This window comes from Rhipicephalus microplus, chromosome X, assembly GCF_043290135.1.
Source record: "Rhipicephalus microplus isolate Deutch F79 chromosome X, USDA_Rmic, whole genome shotgun sequence".
Lineage (NCBI taxonomy): Eukaryota > Metazoa > Arthropoda > Arachnida > Ixodida > Ixodidae > Rhipicephalus > Rhipicephalus microplus.
The window spans coordinates 262,950,193-262,965,439 of NC_134710.1; the positions used below are offsets into that span (position 1 = coordinate 262,950,193).

Here is a 15,247-nt window from a genome sequence, read left to right on the forward strand (position 1 = left end):
GCGAAGCCTTACAACATGGGACGTCTTTCGTGCCAGGTTCCTCACTACTTTCGCAAGTGTGGTGCGCAAGGAGAAGGCCGCAGCTCTTCTTGAAACCCCCATGCAGATGCCAAACGAAAACGTGGCGCTATTCTCGGAAGACATGATTAAACTTTTCCGCCACGCTCACTCTGACATGTCCGAGGAGAAGAAGGTCCGTCTGCTCATGCGAGGAGCAAAGCAGAAACTCTTCGCCGGGGTGATCAGAAACCCGCCAAAGACGGTCACAGAATTCAACACTGTCGAAATTTGGGCTTGTTGGTGCATTGTGACGACTGAAAATAGCGCTAAGAAACGGGGACACAAGACGAGGACACATGGCACAAGCGCTAACTTCCAACATAATGTTTATTACCACCGCACGCTCGCCTATATCACCAAGAAAAATAACATCACATGACATGAATGTCATTTTACCTCAAGACGACCTACATTTCATGGGATGACAAGCCTTTTATTCAAAAGGACGGAATCTGTATTGGGTCTCGCATTGCGCCCATTTTAAGCGACATATTTTTAAGTAGAACTGACAGATCGATTTACCTACATCTTGATAATTTGAAGATAAAAAAAGTGTTCCGGTATGTCGATGACTATCTGGTTTTATTAACTAACGACACGGTAGCGGACGAGGCAGGTTTGGCAAAAATAATTTCACATTTTTCTGAGTGTTTTAAACCCTTGACTCTCAGACACGAACTGCCTGAGAGCAATGCCATAAAATTCCTCGATGTCTTCTTCACCTTTCATCCTAACCGCATATGTTGGGCATACCAACCACGTATGAACAAACCGGTCCTTCCTTACCAATCAGCTCACTCTAAACTAGTGAAAAGAGGCATCATCAGTCATTGTTTTCGTCATGCTTTAAGCAAATCTTGTGAGCACGAAATCGCCAATAGTTTTCATAATCAGTCAGACCGTTTGTTGAAAGCAGGTTATCCTATGCACGTCCAAACTTCAGTTGCAGAAGGCTTGCTTCGTACGCTTCGCAACCCAGGATGTACAGCGAGTCGTGATTCCGAGAAACCGAAGTACCTAGTCGTCATACCATATACCATACTATCACAAGATATCGCACAACCTAAAGAAATTAGCTAAGCACTCTGAAGTTAGGGTTGTCTTTTCGGCTCCCAAGAAGTTGGTCAGGCTTTGTGGCCTTCATGACCGTGACGGAAAACCCAAAGGTTGTAGTAGGAAGCATCGAACTGTTTATGTTCCCTGTATCATATGCGTTGTTTATCGTATCCCGCTTTCTTGTGGTAAAGAGTATATTGAACAGACGGGCCGTTGCCTTAATGATCGATTAAGAGAACATTGTAATAATGTGAAAAACGGCCAGGGGAGTTGGTTGGCCATACATTGTAAACCCTGCGGCTGCGCGCCGATATTCAATGCATGCACAGTTATCAAGAGAATGTTTGACAAGCTTACTAGAGAGATTATTGAGGCTGAGGCTGTCGCTTCACGGGGATCTAAGTGCGTCAGCACTCCCTCTCTTACGCTCAGTGATAAAGAATTGTATTTTCTAAGAAATTAATTTTTTTTGTGCGCATCATTCATGTCATGTGATGTTATTTTTCTTGGTGATATAGGCGAGCGTGCGGTGGTAATAAACATTATGTTGGAAGTTAGCACCTGTGCTGTGTGTCCTCGCCTTGTGTCCCCGTTTCTTAGCGCTATTTTCAGTCGTCACCGAATTCATTTCAGAAGCATCTACGATAGAGAAGACGCTCGAGATGCGCACGCGGCAATATAACCGTAGCTTCTCGTCTACAAGCTGCACCGGCATTCAAGCGCTTGGAACCACTGAATTGCGGGAGACGATCCGAGCGATTGTGCAAGAGCTGCGAAAATTACTTTCTTCAGCACAGCCTCACGTGGAATCCATCGCGGACATCGTATGCCAGGAGATCCAGCAATCGCTGGGCATCTCTCAGCCTCAAGAGCCTCAGCTGCAAGTCATGAACTATGCTGCTGCAGCCCGCCGCCACACCCCTCCTCCACGCGCACGCCAAAACACTGCCCCATCGCACTTCCGTCGCCAGACGCCACCGCCACCACCACCCCCACCGACGCCCTACCGTTCGCCAGCGGCCCAGTGCAGTGCGCCGAGGAAGACTGACGTCTGGCGCACCCCTGACCACCGCCCGCTCTGCTACCACTGCGACGAGGCCAGACACACACACCGCCATTGCCAGGACCGACAGATGGGACTGTGTGGCTTCGCCGTCAATGCACCGCGTCCGCAGCCAGGAGAACGGCCACGTGACATCGCCGACTACCTGACAGGAACTCAATGGATACCACGAAGTCCTTCCCGTTCACCGTCGCCCAGCCACCGCATGTCACCACACCCCCGGCAGTACTCTGGCCCAACGCGGGGCCGGTCTCCTAGCCCGTATCCGGGAAACTAAGGGCAGCAACCGATGGAGGTGCGGTTGCTGTGCGACGAACTACCGAAGATCCTCCGACGCCGACGCGGTGGAGCTTTCCGAACACAACGCCAACCAGGCAAAGCCCTGACGGCGAAAGCTCACTTACCGAAGGTGGCCTGACGACGCAACATGGAAGCAGCGGAACAAGTCGACGCAGCTGTGACCTGGCGCCACGCGCTAACTGTAATGCGAGACGGCGAACTAGTGTCCTTGACGTTGTTATCGACGGCCACAGTGTGACCGCTCTCGTTGATACTGGAGCCGACTATTCCGTCATCAGTGGGTCGTTTGCCGCAAAGTTAAAGAAAGTTAGGACAGCTTGGGAAGGCCCTGAAATCCACATAGCCGGAGGTCATCTCGTAACACCTGCAGGAATCTGCACAGCGAGAGTCACCATTAACGGCCGTATTTATCCTACAGACTTCGTAGTCCTACAGCGTTGCTCGAGAGATGTCATCCTTGGCATGGACTTCCTATGCCTCCATGGTGCTGGCATCAACCTAAAAACAAAGTCGATAACGTTACCCACAGAAGAAGCACTACTGCCCTGCACGCCATCAGGAAACCATGCCTTGGATGTGCTGGAAGAACAAGTCACCATTCCGCCTCGCTCAAGCGTCATTATTTCAGTCGGCGCTCCTAAATCACCTGACTCGGAAGGCGTCGTTGAAGGCAGTCAGCATCTGTTGGTCACCCAAAATATTTGCGTCGCAAGAGGAATTGCAGAGCTGCGGGGAGGCAAAGCAACGGTTATGCTCACGAATTTCAGCAATGAGTACAAACATGTGAACAAAGGAACAACGGTCGCATACATCGAAGAAATTGTCGAAGCCACCAGAGCTTTCGCCCTCGCCGATTCTGCAGAACCTGCTCAGAGGAACCAAGCCCCTCCCATAGCTTTCGACGTCAATCCCAGACTTCCGAACGATATGCAAGAACAGCTCAAGGCCCTGCTCCTGTAATACGAAGAATGCTTTTCGTCGTCATCGAAAATTCGGCAGACCCCAATCACGAAACATCCCATCATAACCGAAGAAAATGCCAGACAACTCCGTCAGAGTCCGTACAAGGTTTCGACGCGAGAGCGTGAGGCCATGAAGAGACAAGTTGATGAAATGTTGCGGGATGACATTATCCAGCCGTCCAAGAGCCCATGGGCATCCCCCGTGGTGTTAGTGAAGAAAAAGGATGGGACCCTACGTTTCTGCGTCGATTATCGCCGCCTAAACAAAATCACAAGAAAGGACGTGTATCCTCTCCCACGAATAGACGACGCACTTGATCGGCTCCATAACGCCAAGTACTTTTCGTCAATGGACCTCAAGACTGGCTATTGGCAAATCGAAGTCGACGAAAGAGACCGAGAGAAGACGGCGTTTATAACACCGGACGGCCTCTTCAAGTTTAAGGTGATGCCTTTCGGTCTTTGCTCAGCGCCTGCAACTTTTCAACGCGTTATGGATACCGTACTGGCAGGATTGAAGTGGCAGACTTGCCTTGTGTACTTGGACGTCGTCGTCGTGTTTTCCTCGAGTTTCGACGAGCATCTTTGGCGCCTTGAAGCTGTACTTCAAGCCATCAAGACGTCCGGACTGACACTGAAGCCAGAAAAGTGCAGATTTGCGTACGAGGAGCTTTTGTTTCTGGGGCACGTTATCAGCAAGTCTGGAGTTCGTCCCGATCCACGGAGAACAGCCGCCATCGCCGACTTCCCGCCGCCCACTGACAAGAAGGCCGTGCGCCGATTTCTGGGCCTGTGCGCCTATTATAGGCGGTTCGTGAAAAACTTCGCCCGCATCGCCGATCCTCTCACTAACCTTACCAAGGCCGATGTGGAGTTCAAGTGGAAAATTCCACAGGAACACGCTTTCCAGGCGCTTAAACATCGCCTCCAGATGCCTCCGCTACTTGCCCATTTCGACGAATTCGCCGAGACAGAAATACACACTGACGCAAGCAGTGTAGGTCTTAGCGCCGTTCTTGTGCAGAGGGCTGAAGGACTTGAAAGGGTTATTAGTTACACCAGCCGATCGCTATCCAAAGCAGAAGCCAATTATTCCACAACAGAAAAGGAGTGCCTCACCATCATCTGGGCTACGTCAAAATTTCGCCCCTACCTCTACAGCAGGCCCTTCAAAGTTGTGAGCGACCACCACGCCTTGTGTTGGCTAGCCACCTTGAAGGACCCTTCAGGTCGCCTCGCACGATGGAGCCTGAGACTTCAAGAATATGACATTACTGTCATTTACAAGTCCGGCAAGAAACACTCTGACGCCGACTGTCTCTCTCGTGCGCCTGTCGACCAACCACTACCCGACGACCCGGATGACGACTACTTCTTGGGAACGATAACTACCGACGACTTCGCTGAACGACAGCGGGCCGACCCGGAATTTAAGGCCCTAATAGAATACCTCGAAGGCAGGACCGCCGAAGTCCCGAAGGTATTCAAGCGCGCACTTGCGACATTCTTCCTGCGAAACGGTCTTCTACAAAAAAAAAAACTTTTCACCGCTTGAGCTAAGTACCTTCTTGTGGTGCCTTCAGTTTTGCGACCAGAACTCCTGCAGGCCCTGCACGACGATCCGACGGCAGGGCACCTCGGTGTTTCTCGCAGGCTCGTGAGGATACAAGAAAGGTACTACTGGCCACGTCTTACCACCGACATCACTCATTATGTGAGGACATGCCAGGACTGTCAGCGACGCAAGACACCGCCGACAAGGTCAGCGGGACTTCTGCAGCCAATTGAACCACCTTGCCGACCTTTCCAGCAGATTAGTGTGGACCTACTGGGGCTGTTCCCGACGTCGGCTTTCGGAAACAAGTGGATTGTGGTAGCTACCGACTACCTCACCCGCTACACCGAGACAAAAGCTCTGCCAAAAGGCAGTGCATTCGAGGTAGCTAAGTTCTTTGTCGAAAATATCCTCCTACTTCACGGCGCCCCGGAGGTCCTTATCACCGACAGAGGAACGGCATTTAATGCCGACTTAACTCAAGCGATCTTGGCATACAGCCAGACAAACCACCGCCGGACAACAGCGTACCACCCACAGACCAACGGCCTCACCGAGCGGCTTAACAAGACGATCGCCGACATGCTGTCAATGTACGTCGATGTTGACCACAAGACGTGAGACGCCATTCTTCCGTACGTGACCTTCGCATACAACACGGCGGTGCAGGAGACGACGCAGATATCTCCATACTAATTGGTCTACGGAAGGAGCCCGGCAACGACGCTCGATGCCATGTTACCCAACGTCATCGACGAAGAAAACCTCGATGTGAGTACCTTAAACGCACCGAAGAAGCCCGACAACTCGCGCGTCTCCGTATCAAGAATCAACAGATGACCGACAGCCGCCGTTACAATCTTCGACGACGCTTTGTGGAATACCAGCCCGGTGATTGTGTTTGGGTGTGGACGCCGCTACGCCGACGTGGACTAAGTGAAAAGCTTCTGCGATGGTACTTCGGACCGTACAGGGTGGTTTGACGTTTCGGCCCGCTTGATTACGAGGTTGTCCCCGACGGCATCACGAACTCTCAACGACGCCGATCGCAACCTGAAGTCATCCATTTCGCGCGCCTCAAGCCGTTTCATGCCCATTAACAAACTGAAACAGTGTTTTTTTTTGTATTATTATTGTATCGTCACTTATTCATTGTACTTTCTTGCATTATTGTTGTACCTTCATCTTTAGTTAAAGCATCGGGACGATGCCTTTTTCAGAGGGTGGCAATGCCACGTTCCATTTCCCAAGTTTTGTTATCGTCCCAAAACACGACACGATTCTCAGCACAAACCGCGCTTGCAGTTTTCGAGAAGCTTCCGGACTGTAGTAGATCATTTCGATAAGATCACGCCCACTCTGCGAACGGTACAGATTATTCTGGAACCTACGCCATCGCCAGCGATAATGCTAGAACATTCGACGGCAAGAGTATAAATGCCGACGCGCTTCGCTGCTTGTCAGTAGTTGATCAACGGCCGACGCTCTGTTCGCCGCTATCAGTTCAAGACTAGTTGCTACTGTAATCGGACTTTCCGTTTACCGGGCACAGGTTCGCCCAATTAAACAGTTAAATTCCAATGCGACGTCTCCTGTCTTCGGCCACGTCACAACCCTGTGACAATATCAACAGAGAATGTAGCTTGGAAGGTATTTCAAATTAATTTTGAAGTTTGCGTGAGCGACCGACTTCATAGCGCTATAGACACCCTCAGAGGTGACCCCGAGTTGACCCCCTGCTTCCCTTACGTCACCACGCTGCGGTCAAGAAAACAAGTTATCATGACGCCATAGCCGCCATTTTTCTTTTGCTGCGTTAGTTCCCAAAGTCTGTATTTCTCGGCGGCTGGTTACGAGTGCGTGGCCGTGGCGCACGCTTAGAAAGCTTTGTGTTTGGCGACATTCCAGTGCCGTTTCCTATTCGAAAGTAATTCTTGATGCAGATTGTGCAGAAGTGCGTCACAGTTCTGTGTGCTGACGTGGCAAGAGTTGCACATGCTAGGTGGCGACAGTTGCACCCGGTTTTTAGAACTCTCTCAAACCGAAGCAGAAACTGATCGATAATAAGGGGCCTGTAATCAATTATTTATCACGTGCTGCAGCAAAAAAATGTGTTGCATCATGACTAACAGCCCTACAGCATCGCATTGCAGCAAAAAAACGCAAGGCCAAATTTTTTGTGTCAGTAGCCCTTTAAATTTGAAGAGGAGCTTCGCAGCAAAGCGCATTTCCCCTAGTAGATGCTTTCGCGGCTGAGCACTCGTACAATGCAGTGAAACCACCCTTACAAACAATTACATGCGGATTGATATACATCTATTCGTTCATTGCGAATACTTCGAAAATAATCGATAATTTAAATTCGAATCTAAGCAAATTCAAATACTAAACCATTCATTCAAATATTCCAAACATTCGAATAATCGCACAAGCCTATTGAATTCCCAAATACATTTTGGTAATTTCTCTAAATGCTGTCCCAAATAAAGCAACAGGGCGTGCTACTTGCTAGAAGTTTCTACCATGTAAGTTGCCAATCTACAATTTCAACTGATCGTGATAAATAAAAAAAATATAAATTCTCTTCCACAAGAAAAAAAGTATGCTTGTTCCTTTCTACAGGAGACACAATCTTTCCATTGATGGAGCTATCCTGAGTGATTTTTTAATTATCGCTGTCCTTTTAGAGGGCCAGTAAACAGGCTCCGACTAGTTTTTCACACCCCCCAAAAAACTCACTAATTCATACTGTAGAGATCAATGATCACATTTTCTGATTACAGTGCTGCGCACCACACAGACCCTTCAAGAAAAAAAAAAATTCCCGCGCCTCACCAATCCTCCTCGTATGCACAGTGATGCAAACTGGCCCTTGGGTAACTTGATGTATCACTGAGCTCCTCAATCGGTCCTTTGCCCTACGAAACGGTGCCTTGGCCTGGTGGTAATGCATTTACAGCAGCAAAGTTTGCATTTTAATTTCCTTGTGCTGCCCTTTCCTGTTTTGTAGAGCCCACGACTAGCGGGAGAAGTGGTATTGCCAGAATGAAAACCTCCGAGATAAAGTGGCGTCTCGATACTTTACAGCTAGGGCAAGGGTGCTCTTTGCACCGCACTTTCTTCCGTGCCACTATGACACGTGCTGATGGAACGCTCTGTTAGCTCATTGGCACCATTTGTATTTTTTAAAAATTACATATAAAAATCACCAAAACAGGCACATTGCATTTCTGGGCAGATAAGCATTGATACTGCATGAACGAGTCATTTAGATTGCTGCATATAATCTGCTATTGCTTCTGTGCACCACAATGTGTGCCTGAAATTTTTACAGTTTTTATGTTATGAGGCATTTTCAGTTTATTCTAAGCGTGTCATGATGTAAAAGAAGTTGACAGTAAGAAGAGGTATGCCTTCAAAGCAAATAGCGGAACTATCTCAAGCTGTACCACGTGCATGTGGTGTGCACACATATGCCGTAAACCTTAATGCACAAAATACGACTGCTATCATGCTCACCTATCACTGTTCGCAGGATATATAGCACTTATGACTTTATAAATGCTACAGATCAAGTAATTCTGATAAAAAATTTTTACAGTGTTTTCCATGATACCCCTCATGACAAGAACTTTAATTGGCTAGCTTTCTGTTGGACTAAAAACCGTGTGGGGGCGCTAACACCTTCTGTAAAGTTGTTTGCGCCTTATGGCGCACATGTCTCCCACATAGGCCGCATTTCGAGTTTACAATTATAGAGCAGTAGGTGGCGTTTGTCACGACTATCACCATCAAGGTTAGTGCAAAGCACCGGCAGTGATGCCTGGCAGCAGGCCTGGGTGACACCACTCAAGATTTGAGCGGTTCTCTTCGGCTGGTGGCGTTTGGCACAAACGGTTGTCTTTCGCAGTGGGACCTCGGTGCAAGGCACAGCGGGTCGTCTGCCGGGGGCCCTTGTGGCGAGTCAGGCGTTGGCAACACCTCCTTGTTTGTCATGTTGTTAAGTGTTGTGTAATTTTGTGTAAGGCTGTTTTAGAGTGTGGATCACAATATGTATAATAATTTGGCTGACAATATTGTCGTTCTAAAAGCAGTTAAACAAATGTGAGTTGTTTGGTTTGTTTCGATCATGTCTACTGTGTTCGTTCACTCCAAGAGCGTGGCGCTCGCTCTCCATTTCCAAATCCCTCAACCGGCACTATAAAAATTATTATCAATTCTTTTAAACATTAGTCAGAATCAACAGTTGCAGTAGCATAAACATTCACACACATTTTTTCCATAAGTGAAGTGTTAAGAAGACTTACGCTTCTGCCGATCTGCTTTGGTTGGTGGTACCACTTGGGAGGGCCTGCGAAATTCCATAATAGGTGGTTTAGCAGGTGTTGCCACCTGTTTGATGGGTGTGGCCTTAGGCAATGGTGCATCACGCTTCTTGTAGCCCAAATCATTCAGCCTTGTCATGGCCTCTTGGGCGTTGTTATCACAGCTGCAGCAAACAGGGGATGGAAGAAAGCAATAATGTCAGCTTGGCGACTTAAGGGTACAAATGTAAACTGAAGTACATAAACAGTTTTTTTTATACAAAAAAGTGTTTTATGCCAAGGTCAACTGCGGCTTTACTGACGTGTTTCTATCACGAATATGTTGTAAATTATACACTAAGAGACAGCAAAGGAAAAAGTAGGTAAAATATTATGTAGCCGGGAATCAAACATATGATCCTTCGCTCCGCAGTGCCCGGCAAAAATCAACTTTTTCACAAAGTGTACATTCCTCAGCTTGCTAACCCTGAGATATTTATATAAGTCGAACCCCTTTGTAAGAGACACTGATATAAGAGACAAATGGGTATGAGAGGCACCAGTGTGCCGACAGTAAATTACCGGTTGATGAGGAAATGCATACATGGTACCCTGCTTATAAGAGACATCTTATATAAAAGACGAGAATCGCTGTCCGGAGCGCGCCTCTTATAAAGGGGTTTAACTTACACCATTTATCATTGACGGTATATGGAGTTCAGGGACTTCAGTGTGTTTTTGTTATCACTGGCGAGATGGAGCGAGGGGCAGTCTTCAACAGGGTGGAATCCCTCGTTCACGCATGGTTATCTCTTCAACGGAGCAGTTTGTACGTCTTGGGCTTTCACCGCAAGTGTGCGTTGCCAGAGAGCATGAATTCGCTCACTGCAGCGGCCGCAGTTGCGAAAGGAGCCTGCTGCTCACACACAAAGTAACAATTCTGACAGCTGTTAGTTCGCACTTGTCCAGTGTATACTTGTGTGTTCGTTCTATGCCTCCTTTTCTGAGTTTGAGCACAGTGCTTCAAGTGCCGAGATGTGAGAGTTGTTAGTTTACACTCGTCCTTTGTATGTTCTTTTCATGTATCTTTTGTGCTTAAAAAACGTGCTGCAAGTTTTGAGCGGCTTGCCGTTCTTCGCGTAACATTGAAATTTCTTGCTATAGCATTCATTTCTTCACCCTTGTGACGAGAGGTTACAGAAGAGGCACTCAACTACCTCCGTCAAGATACATTTCAATTTCGTGTTATACTGATTCCTATGACAGAGGAATCAGTCATGTTTTTTATTTAGTTTTACAAGTACCCTATGGGCCCATTAAGCATTACATAAAGGATGATGGAAAAAGAAGCCGTGTAAGCACAATGTGGGCTCGATAGGTACAGGTAGTAAGGTACAGGTAGTAAAAATGACACAAAAGATGAGAAGAAAAATATAAATAATTATATGCAATATCTAGTAGCACAACGATGATGCAAGTGCTGTAAATGTCAATCTCACCATGGTTTCACAAGCAGTTTTCACAATAATATATTATATAACAACTTCCAAAAGATACAATATAACAGTAGAAAAAAAAAGAAAAATCTAAGATGATACATACTATATGAAACAGAATTGCCTTCCCTAAAATGCTATATAATATCATATAAGTGAACTAAACAATGTGTCCCAGGAGCTACAAATACATGTAGCTTATGACACATTATCCTCCAAGTTAATAGGGAAGATTGCAAATCTGTAAATTTGTCAGTAGTTGAGGTTAAAGGGTTACATTCCGCAATATGTAAAACTAGAAGATAATTTTGATGAACTTGGGTTTGGGCAAATGTAGGTTATGGTTTATGAACCAACGCTTACATTTGCCTTCTTGAGACGTGTGGAAAGGCATGATATGAGCTTGAAAAAATGGAATGTTGCTATGATAAAGGCTATCAAATCAAAGAACAACAATCACACTGCAAATTTCCTACACATGAAAAGAGATGATGCGATGATATCTTTAAAGTGAATACACTTTGATAGGCTGAGCATGACAAAATGTGTAGCTTTATTTCGAACTGATTTGAATACGTCAAGACACATTTGCCAGACGAAGCTGCCTGATGAATATAAGAAGGGCTCGACAAAAGAACAGCAGGTGAAGTCTATTACTTGTATGCCTAGTCTAATTACATTGAAAATGACCATGTTGGTTGCAGGTATGTAGTATGGAAATTAAAAAAACATGCAAAATCACACAAGAGTAAATGACAAAACAGAAAACAGACTGTACCAGTAGAACCATGGAATAAACAATGGAAAACACTGAAATGATTTTGCAGATAGAATAAAAAATCCAGTTTACACAATTTTTTTTCCTTGGCAGGCATTTGCACAGGGGTCAAAACAGTTAGTATTGCTTGAATTAGGCATGTTCCAAGAAATTTGCAATTAAGTAGCACTCTCAAAGCATTACTAAAAGGAACCTGAATGAAAAGTTTTGGAAGCAGGCAAAAAGGACTCCAGTAAAATCCTGATACAAATCTTCATAATATGTTTTTTAGCCTAATACTTTTTTTTTGCTCACAGTGAATGTTACTACCAGCCAACTTTTTTAGTTAAATATGTATTTTGTATAATACATTTTATATTTCGGTTCCCGTGAAAAACGAATCAATCATATTCCACAGCATAATATCATTGTAAAAGTCTCCAACAACGATCCATGTTATAGTTACAGAAATAGGTACTATGAAAAAGGTACTATGCAGCTCACTTATACAGCATGTTGAACAGCATTGCTTCATCAGCTTCAGGAAACAGCAACTTGAGATACCGCAGCTTCATTTTTGGTGAGCTTGGTGCTGGACTCTGGTGGCGGATGATGTAATTGTTGGGGCCCGACACGAGTACTCGTATCACCTCATGCTCCTGGTTGTTGTGTCTGCACAGTAATATCATGGGATGCAGCGATTGTGTGCAATAGTGCAAGCCAACAATGAGTAACATGAATTCGTGAAAGAGCCTCTTTAAAGATTACTGCCATACACCCAACAGTAACAAAAAAAGAGAGCTTTGCAGGTGAAGAAAAGATCATTTTTGTCTTGGTGGCAAGCTTAACTTCATTTGGTCATCTTGAAGTTTTTTTTTTTATGCACACTGCAAGGTCAAAGCCTCTCCGAATGATCTTCAATGAAATCCCTACCTTGCATGAGCTGGTTCCATTTGATGCCTCCAAATTTATTAATTTCATCAGCTCACCTGACCCTTTACCATCCTCATCTGCCTTTCAAAACCCTTAATATTTATCTTGATGCCCTAACTGACATGTGTATCCAGGGACACCTTTTACAAGTTCACTTTGTAACTTTTTACAAGATGACTTTTTTTTTCAATAAACTTCTCTGTGAATGTTTAAAAAAGCAGCGATTTTTTTATATCCTTAGCGACCTTGAAACACCACGGCGTACCTGTGCATCTAAGAAACCCAGAACCTTGGTTTGTACCGCTTTTTTGCACTGAATATAAGCTACAATCCCTCAAACACAATTTACCAAAAATTCTAAATACTAATGTTCACGCTACTAAATTATCTCGCAAGGAATTAAAGATGTAATTCGCTAACATGTAAGCATGCACAGGCGAGCCCACTTATAACGAACCTGAGCCTAACATGGCACCTGTTCGCTGTATCCTGAAGTTTGTAGTAAATGAAACACAGATTTTAAAAAAGTTGCGAGTGAAAACACAAAATTGTTTCCTCAAAAAAGTCCATGATGCACGTGCGTCAAAGAGCAGAAGTGATAAAGGCGGTCTCGAATTTATTTCAAACAGCACCGTGCTCTTTGCCGAGGCCCATGGCATTAGCTGCATAAGTCACTGGCTCCTAAGTTTCGTCGTTCTCACAATCCGAGATTCCTCCAAATCCCTCTTACCGCGTACTTCATTCACAATGCCTTAATCCATGCGCGGTTCAGCGGTGTCGGTATCATCATCGGCCGTAATGAAACCATCACAACAGATGTCCCACCCACTCTCCCATGTCGGAGTTGACCCCGCGTTGCTACAAATTGCCGCCGGAGTTGTCCTGTTCTGAAGCTTCGGCTCGGCATCGGGCCCGACGTCGACGAAGTCGGTTACACGAAAACAGTTTCATGCGCATGTAGCCGGCAACGCCACCCACGAAATATTCACCATCTCCACAGCTGAATACTGGGATGCCCGAAGCGGCAAGTTGGCTGCCAGGTGGTCAACAGCTACAGACGTCCGACTCTGGAGTTTTGCGGACACGCAACGCCACCTGTCGACGCAGTTTTAAATACTGCAAAGCCCGACTCCCTTGCACAGTTTGCTGCACAACCAGCTGCAACTACAGCGTATGACACAATGATTGAGATAAATATTAGGTGTATTTGCGCATTGAACACTTAGAAAAAGAGCTACGAATTTCTCTCCGCTAGTTGAATGCGTCACTAAACCGCCATAAAGTGCTTGATGATTCACTTGCCAGAACGATGGCGAAAACAAGAGCAGACGCAACAGCTCCGTTCTCTACAAAAAAAGACCCCGGTCGACACTACTGTTGCGCTGTGAATTGCCATGAAGGTAAAAGACTTCAGTTTTGCTAATTTCCACCCCTTTTGCGAAATAAAATGGTGAGAGTGCTAGATACGGGCCATCGCAAACGTGTTGGGTGAGTGAATTACTCTTATTCCCGACAGCCAGTCGCATGAGAAAGTGTGATAATGTAGGTGATATGATAATGCGCCTGATCGTTACCACGGAGAATTGTGGTAACTTTGATTATGAAGCTTAACAGAGCCTCTGACCGCGGTGCACGCCGTGCAACAGTAGACAGGTGACGTGCGCGATAAACATCGCACACGCCATGACCACCGATAATTTGAAGTGGTCGCCACCATACTGATTACGCATGTAGGGCTTCGAAGGCTCTAAGTTCTGGCTTTATCTTGAAAACACGAACACGTACGTCACACAGGTAAATCGCGAAATGATCCTAACCACAATCAGGTTTTTCATGCCGTTGGTCTCCACGATTGCCGGAGCTATCTCAGAGGCCTCGGTTTCGCCTTTCATTGTTCACTGAAAGTGAACATGCATGTATCCCTATTTGCGGAATATAGAAACGGAAGACAACCATCAACTTAACATTCTAGCAACTGTTCAATGCACAGGAAGCGAGAGATCGATAGAGAATGCAACTGCAAGGACGAAAATCGTCCCGGCCATTTGTGCCAGACAACGTGAGCTTCGTACCACTGATCGTAAGATAGTTTGCTCGTGTATGTACTTCATCGCTTTGGCATCATGTGTATGCCCAAGTTTAATGAATTTAGGTGTTAAAAATTGCACCTCGGAGTGCTTGCCTCAAACTCGATGTCATGCGATGCTCACTTGCACTTAAATTGCAGCACACCGAAATAACTGAAACACCTTTTGCGTTGTACCCGCAGCTGGCTTTGATGAGCTTCCTACTTTTCTGAAGCGAGGTTAGATTGATGGAAGAAGCTTGCCAGGTCCTTTATTTTCAAGAAACCGTCCCTCCGAACAATGAAACAGAAAGGTCTATGCACGTTCGCTTGCAGACGGCTTTCTTTGCACTACCCATTTATGGCCAGCGCGTCAATGGGGGCGCTAATGGTGGTACTTTTCGTGGCGCCACCTGGGCAGAGTCTGATGTCCATAAGCAAGCGCTCCGCAACGCGGCACCTAACGCGCGGATTACGGCCAAGCCAAGTGGTCACACTTTCGACGTTTTGTTGAGCGGCAGAAAAAAGCGTGCGAGGCCTCCCGTCCGCCATCCTGACCACACACGCACACCAAGAGCGTGCAAGACCCGCACACGCGACACACATGCCAGAGCACGTGGAACAGCTCTGGGCCTGTTTCTAGTCAAAAAACGAAACTTCTGAGTTCGAGTCAGCATGGCTGGTGTCGCAGAGCGG

General features: G+C 46.3%; 1 protein-coding gene across 1 annotated transcript in view; it reads right to left on the reverse strand.

Annotated features, from left to right (window-relative positions):
* LOC119162239 (uncharacterized) overlaps nucleotides 1-15,247 on the reverse strand; it is a 114,256-nt gene that overhangs the window by 66,238 nt on the left and 32,771 nt on the right. Inside the window, exons 6-7 of the mRNA XM_075879033.1 lie at nucleotides 12,058-12,225; nucleotides 9,304-9,485 (exon numbers count right to left, since the gene is read on the reverse strand). Of these exons, the coding sequence (XP_075735148.1) occupies nucleotides 9,304-9,485; nucleotides 12,058-12,225 (350 nt within the window). The remainder of the gene's footprint in view (nucleotides 1-9,303; nucleotides 9,486-12,057; nucleotides 12,226-15,247) is intronic.